Below are 14,062 nucleotides of genomic sequence, written 5' to 3'. Positions count from 1 at the left end.
CCTCTTGTTAAGTATTCCATAACAAGCACAAATAGTAGTGGAGACATAGGATCTCCCTGCCTCAATCCTCTTCTTCCTTCAAAGTATCCATATCCTTCACCATTCACCTTGACTGTGAACTTAGTTGTTGTAACACATACCATTATTAGTTTAATGAAAGACATTGGAAAGCCATAGCCTCTGAGTACTTCTTCCAGAAATTCCCACCTTACCATGTCATAGGCCTTCTTTAGATCAATCTTCATCAAACACCTAGGTGTAGTCTTCCTGTTATAATGTCTTAATAGATCATGACATATTAAGACATTGTGGATAAGTGATCTTCCTTCAATGAAAGCTGCTTGGTTATCTGCTACAATCTCTGGTATGATTTTCCTCAATCTAGTGCATATGATCTTGGATATACATTTATATATAACATTGCAGCAAGCTATAGGTCTAAATTGACTTGCCTGGACAGGATTCTTCACTTTTGGTATAAAACCTATGCTGGTGGAATTGATCTGGGTGAGTAGTTCTCCATTTTCAAAGAATTCCAAAACTGCTTTTGTCATATCTCCTCCAATTATTGTCCATGCTGCTTTATAGAAGCCACTCCCATACCCATCTGGTCCAGGGCTTTTGGTGTCATTGATGCTGAATATTGTTTTCTTCACTTCTTCTCCTGTATATGGCCTTGTTGTGTTATTGATAACACTCTCCCATTTTTTAAGAATCCCTGGATGGCATGATCTCTGAATCTTCCTTTTGTTCCTAGTAACTCCTGGTAGTAGTCCACAAAAATCTCTGCAATGTCTTCTTGTTCAGTTTTGTTAGCTCCATTTTTGTCTGTTAATTGTATGATTGCTTCTTGCATCCTCCTGTATTTGATTATTGAGAAGAAGTACCTGTTGTTGTCATCTCCCAGCTTAATCCATGTAGCCTTGCTCCTTTGTTGCAGATACACCTCTGCCAGGTATGAGGATTTTTTGAACTTTGATACCTTTGCTTTTCTTCTAGCTGTAACCCAACATCTAGAGGATTCTTGTGCAATTCTTCTTGTGCTGTGACCAGTGCCAATCTATCTGCATCTGCTTCTTCTATAATGTTGCTAAAATGCCTCTTCTTTAGTATCTTCAATTCTTTCTTCAACATTTTTAGTTTCCTGACCACCTGAAACATTCTACACCCAACAATCTCCTTCATCCATACTCCCTTATCTATGTCTATAAAGTTTGGATGTGATGCCCAAACATTACAGAATTTAAATGTATCTGTTGTCCTCCTGTTAGAATTTCCCATAGACAGCTTCAATGGACAGTGATCACTAATGCCTTTTTCTAAGTATGTAACCCTGTAGGTTGTATTAAGTTGAGCCATGCTGTATTGATGAAAGCCCAATCTAATTTTGAGAAAATCCTGTTATTCCCATGCATATCACTCCAAGTATATCTGCTCCCACTAGTTGGTATCTCCATCAAGTCACACTGATCTATGCATTGTTGAAATTCAATTATTTCTGTTAGACTTACTGGATTTCCCCCAACTCTATCATCAGTATGTAAGACTGCATTGAAATCACCCATAACTATCCAAGGGCCTCCCAAATTCTTATTCATATTCTCAATGTAGCTCCACAAACTTCTTCTTTCTTCTCTGGTGTTGAATGCATACACCACAGTCATCATAAATTCTACCTGCAATCTTCTATGGCTGACCTTGTATGTAACTGCTTGGTCAGTCATTGTAATCACAGTTACATGATAGCAATCCTGTCTCCATGCCACCCAAATTCTCCATTATAATGGTTACTCAGATTTGTTATATTGCCTCATCCTCCAAATAGATTGTTAGCTATTTGGTTTATTTTGTGTGCCTTTGTTTTTGTTTCCACCATACATATCAACCCTATATCTTCTTTGTTACAAAGGAGTTTTACCTCCTTTTGTTTGTTAGGGGCATTCATACCCCTAACATTCCAACAGAGCATGTTATCCATTGGTAATGGGAGGTGAAGCTCTCCCTCCCACATTCCCCTCTCCTTTCCTGCTACCCTCTACTCCTTCATTATCCTGTGCCTCCAGTATTTGAAAGTTATTGTAGTAACTTCTGTTCCCAGCTTCCCTCCTATGTTTTGGTTGCCTGTTGGGGCTTTTTGTGACGTTACTTGGTGTTGTCCAACCAGTAGTACCCTGGTTCTCTTGAATTCTTTTCCCCCCTTCCTCTATTGTATTGTCTTGGACTTTGCTTATTCCTTCCCCCTTCCTTGCTATTTGATGATTTGTCCTGCTTCCCTGTTAGACCTGCCTCTCCTACCACTTGTTGCTCATCTGTTGGCTTAGGTTCTACTGCATGTTTTTTGTTTTTACACACCTGTTCATCATGTCCATACTTCCTACACACTTTGCATAGAGTAGGCTTCCAATCATATTGTACTTTTTGCTCCATTAATAGCCCCCTCTCATTCTTGAACACCACTTTGTCTGGTAGTTTAGTATCCATCTGTACTTCTACTAGGAGCCTTGCAAAGCTTAGCCCTATCTTCTTCTCAGTATTACTATCAACCATCAATGGCCTTCCAACTAAGCTACCAATTTTGCATAGTCCTTTGGGACTCCAGTATTTGAAGTCCAAACCAGGTAGTTTTATGCATATAGGCACAGCATATAACTCCTCGTTAGTGAACTCCATATCTATATTCCATGCTTTAACAATAAAGGTGTAACGACCCGACCCGTCGTTACGGGAGTTACCGCCCCGTTTTCCCCGTTTTATGCTTCTATATGTTTCATTATATGTGTTTGGAAAATTTGAAGTAAGTCGGATAGAGTTCGGTTAGAAATGAGACAATAAGTCTCTTTATGAGAAGGTTAGTTTGGAAAAGTCAACCGAATGTTGACTCATGAGTTAGAAGGCTCGGAATGGATTTCCGATGATTCAACTAGTTTCGGGGGATGATTTGTGACTTAGGAGCGCAATCGGAATTGAATTTGGAGGTCCGGTGTAGAATTAGGCTTGAATTGGCTAAGGTTGGATTTTGGCAAATTCCGGATGGTAGGTGAGATTTTGATCCGAGGGTCGGAATGGAATTCCGAGAGTTGCAGTAGCTCCGTTAGGTGATTTTGGATATGCGTGCAAAGTTTCAGATCATTCGGAGGTGTTTAGGTCGGGTTTTAGATCAAATGCAAGTTTCGGAAGTTTTAGTTTAACTTAGGCTTGAATCCGTGGTAATTCGATGATTTTGGTGTTTATGATAGTGTTTTTATGTTACGAGCAAGTTTGAATAAAGTAATAGAACATATCTGTGCATTTGGTTGAGGTCCCGAGGGCCTCGGGGTGAATTCAGGTGGTTAAACGAGAGTTTTGAGGTGTATTGCAGGTCAGATTTTTGCTGTCATCTGGTGTCTCCGCTTCTGCGGAAATGGACCGCAGAAGCGGTACCGCAGAAGCGGGTACGTGGTCGCAGAAGCGGTCGTTGGCCGGCTAGGGAAAATTCCGCAGAAGCGGAAGGTGGCTCGCACCAGCGGGTCCGCATAAGCGGACACTGTACCGCAGAAGCGAAAACTGGACTGGGCGACAGAAGGGTTTTAAAATAATATTTCATCCGCGACCCTTTCATATTTTTCCTCCATTGTTGACGTTCTTAAGAGCTTTGAACAAGGAAATTCGAGGGTTTTGACTGAGAATCACTTGGAGGTAAGTATCTTGGCCTAATTACTTGAGTTTATGGTACATTTATCATAGAAATCAGTAGAATTTCATCAAAAACGGGTCAAGCTAGGGCTTGGAAAGCTGTGATGTAAAAATTGAATTTGGAGAGTCAAACGAGCTCCGATTTTGGTAAACTTTATACGCACGGACTCGTGGCGAGACGAGGAATCTATTGGTGTGATTTTCGGAATTTTTCGAGAAGTGGGCTCGGGGCTCGGGTTTTGCCAATTTCGTGAAATTTTAGTACTTTTCGAGTATTTTTGATTGGGTTATGTTTCTTTAACCCATATTTATGTATTCGTTGTGATTTTGACTAGATTCGATGCGCAAGGAGGTCGATACGAAAGGAAAAGACATTTCGGACCATTCTACGGCCGGATAGAGGTGAGTAGTTGGTGTATATGATGGCCTGAGGGTTTGAAACCCCGGCTTATCACATTGTGACGCTATTGTAGGGCGTGACTCGCACCCCATGGTAGGTGCGGGATTGGTTATGACTAGGATTGAGACTTAGTCCATCCCGAACAAGAATGTTTCTGTATTGGCGACTGATACGCACCCTGTATTGAATATTTCTGGGCTTACTGCCGTGTTTGGGCCTTGTGCCGATCTGTAGCATCCTTAGAGGTTGAATGTCATTGTGATAGCATGCTTTGTATAATCATTGATCTCAGTCCTGTGTTTAATCACTGTTATGAAATGCTAAGTCACTTTTCCTGAAGTTAAATATCTAAAGTGTATTCTTCTTAATAAATTGGAAATTGGGAAATTAATTAAATCTGTTACGTGACTCATATGCATATTGTGGACTGAGTATGGATCGAGCTGCACGCCGCAGCGAATGGTATGATTATATTGCGCTGGGCCGAAGGAGCCCCTCCGGAGTCTGTACACACCCCCAGTGAGCGCCGTCGACGTTAAATGGATCGGGTTGTACGCCACAGCGTGTTCATGTGCATTGCATTGCATCCTTACATTTTACTTGACTGTATTATTTGAAGTTGTTTTGCTGTTGGATCGTAGTAAGGTGTAGGACTGTTAGTTTTAGCTTTACTTTGTGGCACTTCGTGGATTTCTTATCTTCAGACATTTTATATGCTTATTACTCACTGAGTCGGTAGTACTCACCCTTACTCCCTGCACCTCGTGTGCAGATTCAGGTACACCGGAGGCTTAGCTGAGCAGTCTTTGTTTCCCAGAGCTTATCAGAGTTGTTGAGGTAGCTGCTTGACGTTCGCAGGACCTGACTACTCTTCCTATTTCAGTTTTATTTATATATACATTTCCAGACTTGAGTATTTTCGTTTAGATATTGTTATTCAGATTGTTTTAGAGGCTCTAGACTCATGACCCCAGATCTTTGGGAGCGTTTTATCAGACTTCGTATTTTTTTTTCTCAGTATTATTCTATTATAAATATTGGGTTATTATTCTAAAACTATTATAATCTCTTTAGATTGTCGGTTTGAGGTTTACGGTTGATTTTGGAACGATTGTGGTCAGGCTTGCCTAGCAATATTGTTGAGCGCCATCACGACCGGGTTTGGGGTCGTGACAAAAGGGCTTGTTATCAAAATGATATATACCTCCTTGAAGCACCTCATTCTTCCCTATGCTAGTATTAAATCTCACAATCACTATTCCATTTTTCAACATAGAAACTTTATTAATTCCATGTTTTTCCCATATCCTTCTTACATATGCATTAATCACAGTAAATGGTGGGTGAGCTCCTAGCACATAGCATACCACAACATTCTTCCAATACTCAATTTCAGTTTTAATGTCCTCTGTCTCAATTTCACAAACAGGTGTCTCATCATGTACAATAGGTTCCACAAATTCTAGCTTAAATCCAGCATTTGTTACCTTTGTTATGTCGAAATTGTCCCATATGGTTCCCCCAGAATTTGCCTCTTGAGCAATCTCCATGATCTCTGCTTCATCAGCCCACGATAATTTTCCACTCCCAGCCCCAGTTCCCTGCGAATTTGGTGAGGTTTTTGAGGATCCCTCACCCAATTCTGGACTTCTCAGCTCCGATGGACTTGCATTTAGTGGAGTTTCACTGAAATCCACTTCAATTTCCTTTTGCTTCTTCTTCTCCTCACTGCATGCTACTGTTGCATTGCTTCCATTGATTTTCACTTTTTCAAAATGTTTCTCGAGATGTAGACCTTGCTTGCCTTCATCATTCTTCTTCCGCTGCTGGAATTCCATAGTTTCCCTCGCCATTATCGCCTTCTGCGATGGATTTCGAGCTCTCTTACCCATGGCGCACGTTAGGCTAACGTGCGTTGAGAGAGAAAACCGTCAGAGAAGGCTTCCGATAAGTAATGCTGCAATTATTCTAATCCTTCTCGATAATTGATAATTATTTTAGGTTGAACACTTATGAAATTATCGGGTGGTCGGGGAGTATTTCGGCGCTTATTGTAGAAAGTTGACATTTTGGAAGTTCAAGAATTTCATAAGTTTGAACCCCTTTGCCACTTTACTAGTCTTTTCCTTATCTCAAGAGGATTCAACAGTTTACACATAACCAATTTTGTTTTTGCCCTATTACATATGTGTAATAACAGTCATAACCGTCTAAAGAACCTCTAGTTTTAGAGAATCCATAATTTGCATCAAAAGACGATGTATTTAACACTATCGGGAAGAAGTAGACCCAAATAGAAGTTGGACGGATATAGAGGACTCATATCACCGACCCCAACTAGTTTAGCATTGAAGCATAGCTGATTGATATAGAAATATGACACAAAAATGCGAATTTATTGGCAATAGTAGTATTCCAGGAAAAGGTAATATCAAGTTAAATTTGAGAAAAAAATTAAAACTAGTGAAAATGGTCTACTAAAAATAGCAATATTGTCATCCTTAAACTTTTGGATTAATATTACTCCGCCGCTAGGAAACAGTCTCGGTTTTGCCCTTGACCCCCTAATCAAGCTCTAAAAAAGGGTAATTTTATACCATAGTCAAAAGTTGTTTTAGACCTTTTCTCTCGCGTAATTTGGACACATTTGAGTTCACACATTTCACGTTGGAGCTCTGTCAAGGGAAAATATGAGAGTATTCGATAACAAGAAGAGTGTGAATTGCTCAAAAATATAACATAAGGCAAAATTGAGCAATTTCTACCAGGGGCAGAGCTAGTCTATCGGTTACAGGTTTGGCCGAACCCAGTAGCTTTGGTTCAAACCTTGTATTTGTCTTATAAAATTCATTGAAAATGTACTAATTATTAATTTAGATGTCAGTAACTTAAAAGGATTAGAACTCCAAACTCATAACCTTCAAATCGTGGCTCCGCCTCTGATTTCTAACAGTACCAAATTTGAACCTTTTCCCTTAACAATATAACATTCCTATGGAAAAATCAATGTTAATCATGATATAAGCAAAGAAACAGAATCATAGAAAGTCAGAAAAACAATTCAATAATAGATTCTAAACACTGTATCAGTAAAAATGGAAGTAAGAGAGACCTCCAATGAATAATTTGCTGCAAGAGTGGCGTGAAGTGATCATTCTAGAAAGTAGGGTTTGATAATTTACAAAGAATCCATTTGCACGTTGCATTTGGAAGCTTGAAATTTTTTGCTTTGCCCCTTCCAATAAGCTGTATTCTTGAGCTGTCCAAGTTTTCTGTTTGCAGCTGATGAAGTGGGCCTTTAAAGAGGTAAACCGGGAATTGCAAAGGGAATGTTTACATAAATAGCCGGTCATATTAACTACTATTTATTTTTTCTGATATCGAAATAAAATTAGAAATAGCCTGATATGTAATTGCTTATCAAAAATTAGCTACAGATTCAAAAGTAATTAAAATTTAGTTACTTTTTTATATGAAAATAAATCTGAACAAAACACTCTTAAAAATCCGAAAAAATTCCAGTATAATATGTTGGAGTTCGAATTTTTTACATATGAGATTAATATGCTGGAATTTCATAATGTGCTGGAGTTCCAACATAATATGCTAGAAGTTTATACGGATGAGCTCCACAATCCAGCTGAAACTTTCCGTGTTTTAGCTAGGGTATTTTGACCAGATTTTATCTCCGCACAAAATCTTGGCTATTTTTTAATGACTTTGCTAACAGTCCGAAAATTGACTAGCCATATTATTTTTACAATATTATACAGTAATTACACACAAATATAACTATTTTTTGTTTAAGCGATTGAGTAGGCTATTGTTTAGGTTAATTCTTCAATTGGGCAAATAGACCTGAAGCCTTTTAGTCCATGTTATGTCATTTGTAGGTCCAGTAATAAAAGGAGACAAGGAGCCCAGGAGAGATTGGGCAGGTTAGAAATCATATTGCTGAAAGAAAGAACAAGGAAATTGGTCCAAATTTGTCCAATACTATCCGAAATTGTTCAATGTTGCCTTCTGTAACACTTTTGATTTATTTTTATCTTTGTTGTTAGCAAATTATTTCGTATTTATCCTTGACACTAGTGGAGCTCCAGTATGAAAGGTGTGTATTTCACGTATCAAAATTATTCAAGAAAAAGAGTTAAATTTACCCCTCAGCTTTGGCGATAGTTTAAAATTACCCTCAAATAGTAAGGAAATATTGAGAGTTTTCCCTTCTCAAATACATAAGGAATATGACCATGAGCCCCGGCTAGAATTAGCGGAAGTGCACAATTAGCCATTAATGAAAGATGTCTTTACTCTTTAGCCACAATTTAAAATGTATTTATTCTTTAGCTAGTGCTTAATAAAGTTTTACCCGTCCAGACAAAAATACCCCTGTGCTAGACATGGCTGCTGTGTAATTTTTTTTCCGGTAACTTCTATTTCTATTTCACCAAAAAAAGAAAAGATCATTACAATGCAGGAACTGCTGACCAAATCCTTGACTCTGTCGTTGTGTAAATATTAAGGACATGGTATCCTTAACTTCATGAATGCTGTGTAAATATTAAGGACAAAATGTCCTATATTTGGACCTTCCGTTGTTAAACTTTAGGACATCATGTCCTTAACTTCATATGTGCAGTGTAAATGTTAAGGACATGACGTCATTAACTTTATGTGCAGTGTAAATGTTAAGGGCATAATTCTTAACTTGTATTTGCACCTTCTGTTGTTAAACTTTAGGACCTCATGTCCTTAAATTCATATGTGCAGTGTAAATGTTAAGTACAGGATGTCCTTAACTTTATGTATGCAGTGTAAATGTTAAGGACATGGTGTCCTTAACTTTATGAGTGTTGTGTAAATATTAAGGACATGGTGTCTTAACTTCATGAATGCTGTATTAAGGACAAAGCGTCATATACTTGCACCTTCCGTTGTTAAATTTTAGGAGATCATGTCCTTAATTTTGTATGTGCACTGTAAATACTATTTTTACTCAGCATAAAAAATACTAAATAAAAACTAAATACCATGTTAAAAGTGGCTATCCATGCCATTTCTACCTAGAATTACGATTTGAAATGCGTAATTAAGGGCTTTTGGCCTTTTGCTTTCAGAACTTTCGTAGTTTGTGACTTTTTAGTATCTTTTTCCTAGAAGTGGTATACCAATTTGAAACTTCCCTTTGTATCTTTTTGTTTTTAGTGCACGGGCTACGAATTCACGTATACTTAATAACTTTGTTTAGATTTTATATTTGTATTAGTAAAATTTATTAAATATATACGAATATTTAGTTCGAAACTCAATCTGTTAATTCGATTAGTATTTTATATTAATTAGAGAATACTATAAAAACCTATGAACTTAAAATTCTGAATCCATCGTTATCTAGGGGGACTTTTGGTTTCCATTTTCTTGAATATTGACAAAATGATCTCCCAACTTTATGGCCCTTTCTTACTTTTGGACATTGAACAATACGTGGAGAATTGGAATTTAAATTCTTATAACACGTGATTGTTGGTTTTCATGGTTGAAAATTGTCTATTCATGACCTAAGAATTGAGTGTTATCCAAAGAACCTAATTCAATTAATTCGTTCATATATGACTTTGCTACCAAACATTAATTAGTATGTTAATGTGTAATGCAATTAATTAGGCAGGTGTTGTTCTGTCTTGTTTTCTTATTATTATTGTGGTACCTATAATTTCCTAAGCTAAGAGTTTATTGGAAACAACCTCTCTAACTCCACAAGGTACGTGTAAGATCTGTGTACACACCACCTTCCCCAAACCCTATTATGTGGAATTATACTGGGTATGTTGTTGTTGGTGTTGTTGATGCAAAATTAATTAGGCGGTGCAACTCACAACCGGTAATTTAGGACCATCAATATGGTAGGATGGTTGAGATTTTCTCACTTTTAATCGGAATCTTGGATTCGAATCCGGGATGAAGAACCTTCGAATAAGTTGTGCTTTATCTCTTCGTAAGCTTACTCGACGCAAATTTACATTAGTCGAGTCAATAAGTTTTACAGCTTGTTCGGATTGTTGTTACATGCCGTTTCGTAATGTATCGTATTGTATTGTACTTTATTATTTGATGAATATAATGTTTGGATAGATTGTATCGTTTATTGTTGTTTCATGATGTCACAAACCAACAATATGAAGAATAAACTTGCAATATTACTAAGAATAAATAGGATACGAAGTAACATGATTATATAAAAGAATAGGGTAAATGAGAAAATATAATTATTTAATAATAAGAAAGGGCAAGATGAGAGAAAAAAATAAGGCAACGACGTCATCGCACCAAATCATTGTTTCATAAAGTGATATTTTTCGTCGTTACGACGAATTTAATAATACGATACAATAAAACTTAAGTAACAATCAAAACAAACAGTATTTAAATTAACAATACGATACAATAAAATAGATAACAACCATCCAAACAAGTTGTTAAGAGATCAACCTTAATTTCTACTAGTATACGTACCCGCACGATGCGCGGATTGTAAAAAAAAAATATTAGCATGATAATATTGCTCTTAATTATTTGCTCATTTGAATTGTATTGAAAGTATGGTATGACAGTAGTAGCTATCTTGAAATGCGAGATAAATTATAAAATTTTGTGGCTACAATATTTTAGCAGGAGGAGACCTTGTGAGATTCTCTTAATATGCCAATCACAATGTGCATCGCCATTTTAAGTGCTTAATAAACTTTTGTGGCGATAATCCAACTTTAGAATTTATAACCATACGAAGCACGTGGACCTTTATAATCTCTGAGAACATGTGTTTTTTCTTTCATCCATTGAACCAAAGATGATCCATCATCGGATATATTACTTGCTTACACATTATTGAGTGCAGGTGTGAAGCATTTTCCACATCGTCGGATCTATGATTTGCTCCATGCTTGGAGTGTTTTCTGTGACATTGAAAAGAAAGATAGCAGCTCTGAGGATCTGTTACTCGAGATAGATCGCATACTAAGGCCTAGTTATTTTGTTATCTTCAACGACAAATAACATGTTATTGACTTTGTAAAGAAGTAATTATCGGCATTTCACTGGGAAGCAATAGCTGATCCAACTTCAGATCCAGACCAAGAAGGAGATGACATTACAATGATAAAATTGCAAACATGTAAAAGAATCATGAATTATCTCTTTAGATAAAGGTGCTTCAGAATCTGAAAAATTATATTTCAACCTCGGTAGTCTAAAGCATCGAAATCTGTAACTCGAGCAAATAATGGGATGCTAAAGATCAATTTCCAGAAGACTTCAGAGCAGAGGTATCATTGTTCGTATAAAATGCATGTTTAAGCTTTGTTGATACTCTCCAGCTAGAAGCATATTGTAATTTTATGAAAGTTGTGCTCTGGATGTAGGTTCTTTTCTCAGAGATGGACACTACTGCTTCTGTTCTTCCTGTAGATTTTGTCCTGTTTTGAGGAGAAGGATGGCCTACCAGTGGAGGCATTTGCCAAAGTTCAGGAGATCTTTAACAGTGTAGATTGGGTAAGCCCGAAGGGCGCTGCTGCTCGTAATGTGCTCCAACAAATAACCACGTCAGGTTTGATCCAGCTTGTGTACTCTCAGCAACTTTCACAAAAATCAGTCTTCCATCAACAATCATCCATCAACAATCTGCAACTGGCAGATCATTTCAATGACAGAACAGAAAAATGGGACCGTACTAAGCTAGAAAACCAGTTAACTAAAGTCAGACATAAATAATTCAGAAACTGTGCAGCCAGCTACAAAGCACCAACCATTTTACCCACAATTTTGATCCAATAAAAAACAAATAGAAGACAAAGGAGCGCAGAACTAAACTCACCGGAAAGCTCCACAAACAACGCATGAATTTGAGGAACTATGAAATTTTTTAGATGTGTATCAATATAAATACCAGGAACCCCATATATGCATAACTATACTACTACTTAAGCCTATGCATCTAACAAATGTAATCTGAAACTTTTAGGCATCTATCGACCAAAAAGAACATAAGACTAGTAAAACAGTAAGGTAGCAACAATTCAAAAACTAACTTGTAGCCAAGAATATCCTCCGAGCAGCCATTTATTTTTAGATGCAAGCAAGGAATTTATCTACGGTGCTCACACATTTGGCATGCATAAGCATTTTTTCCCGCCACCTATCCTACTGCTGCTCCCAGCCATATGTTGACTAATGGCTACATAGTGACTATGCAAATGCAGCTAAATCTATTGTCATCAACCTCTTAGCTAAACCATACAGCAAATGGTTTAAGGTGGAAAGTGGAAGACAAATATTCTTAGTTCAGGGAAAGTTGGTTGAGAGATGGAAATGTGATCTCCTGCACCAAGAGATTTCGAGCATGAGAACAGATTATTGAAAAATGACTTTTGATTTATAACCATAAGCTGCGTCAGTTTCACTTTCTTTGGTCCTCGGTCATTCGCTAAGTCAGGAATTAAATCCCTACATACGCATCGTCCATAAGATTTGGCTATCTTGGAGTTTGGCCCTCATTGAGCCAAGTGAATCTACAAATATATAACAAAAGAAGCAAAGGAGGGAAGCAGACTAACTGGAAAATACACTAAATATTGGACAACACACCCCACACCTCGGAAAATACATACTAATATACACCACTTTGTTTTGATTGCTTGATTATTTTCTTCTCAAAGAAATAACATATTTGTTTTTGTTTCGATGTAACTACGTAGATGGAGTTATGCTAAAACCAGTTTTAGAAATAAGTCAATACTCATCAACTCCAATGTCTTTCTTAGAATTCTTTACTCATATAAGTCATAAATGTATCCCTTGATCATCAAATAACTTAATGGTCATCAGACCCTAGATGTTCTTGATTCCAGCGTTTACCAGATTATCATACTCCTATTGTATCTTTAGGTTCTTTCGTATGAATGTATCTTGTGGTTCATGCATAGTTAGATTTTTACCTTTATTCTGATTCGCTAAGTCAGGAATTCTCGGTGTTCAAACTTGAAACAACAACAACAACAACCCAGTAACACCATTACCAAATAGGCAATGAAATAAGCCTTGCTGTATGAAAATACAACTTCATCTGGAATAAAAGAAAAATAACAAAACATCAGACTATCCTAACTAAAGACACAGACGAAGCCAAAGGTCTATTTCATAAATCAATCCTTTTCTAATCCCAAATTGTGCAAACAGTAATATTTACTCCATTGATACACCAATTATAGAAATCAGAAAAAGATATTGTACATACCTGATAATTCCATCATGTCTAGATTCATCTCAAACCAAATTACGGAAAACTTCTTTATACACCACATTGCTAACTTCATTCGTTATTTGTCCATCATCATCATAAACTAAAATCTTCAACCCTTTTCTACTCGTCACGCGTGAAAGAGCAACATACAGTTGTCCATGAGTAAATACTGGCTTCTTCAAAAATAATCCCATATGAGACAATGACTGGCCTTGACTTTTATTAATTGTCATGGCAAAAGATACAACAATTGGAAATTGTCTTCGCTGGAACTTAAAAGGTATTCTTGCATCTGAGGCGTCAACGCCATTCTCGGGATAAACACTTTTTGTCCAGCCATATTACCCGATAAAACCTTGGCTTCAATAACTCGATTTCCAAGTCTTGTGATGATCAACCTCGTGCCATTACACAATCCTGATGATTGGTCTATATTTCTCAGCAACATCACAGGAACACCAACCTTCAAAGTAATAGAGTGATTTGGAATTCCAGAACATTTAATACTGTTTAGGAATTCGGGTGTATGTATGTGCTCCAAAGCTGAAAAAGAATGATCAGACATACAAACTGTATCAGAACTCAAATATGTCTTCTCAGGACTATGATTGAGTGAAACCATATATTCATTGATCGACTCAACCATATCAAGAGTCGGAGCAAGAATTGCTCTTTGCTGGAGGTAATCAATGTCA

At 37.1% G+C, this 14,062-nt stretch overlaps 1 protein-coding gene and 1 pseudogene across 1 annotated transcript; both read right to left on the bottom strand.

Annotated features, from left to right (window-relative positions):
- Positions 1-2,142: 2,142 nt before the first annotated feature.
- LOC109241432 lies at positions 2,143-5,925 on the bottom strand. Its single transcript, XM_019408173.1, has 2 exons — positions 5,277-5,925; positions 2,143-2,672 (listed from the first exon to the last, which is right to left on the bottom strand). Exons 1-2 carry the CDS (start codon positions 5,923-5,925, stop codon positions 2,143-2,145), a joined length of 1,179 nt encoding a protein of 392 aa, XP_019263718.1.
- A 7,465-nt stretch (positions 5,926-13,390) lies between these two features.
- On the bottom strand, positions 13,391-14,058 carry LOC109241431 (annotated as a pseudogene).
- Between the last annotated feature and the right edge of the window lie 4 nt (positions 14,059-14,062).

This window comes from Nicotiana attenuata, unplaced genomic scaffold (genome assembly GCF_001879085.1).
Source record: "Nicotiana attenuata strain UT unplaced genomic scaffold, NIATTr2, whole genome shotgun sequence".
Taxonomy (NCBI): Eukaryota; Viridiplantae; Streptophyta; class Magnoliopsida; order Solanales; family Solanaceae; genus Nicotiana; species Nicotiana attenuata.
The sequence above is the reverse complement of the archived record's forward strand: the minus strand, read 5'-3'. Positions and strand labels throughout refer to the sequence as shown.

Coding starts and splice junctions, on each gene's coding strand:
- LOC109241432 (XM_019408173.1), bottom strand. CDS start 5,925: ATGGCGAGGGAAACTATGGAATTCCAGCAGCGGAAGAAGAATGATGAA. Junction 2,673..5,276: donor GAATGAGGTGCTTCAAGGAG/GTATATATCATT, acceptor CATGGAATATAG/ATATGGAGTTCACTAACGAG.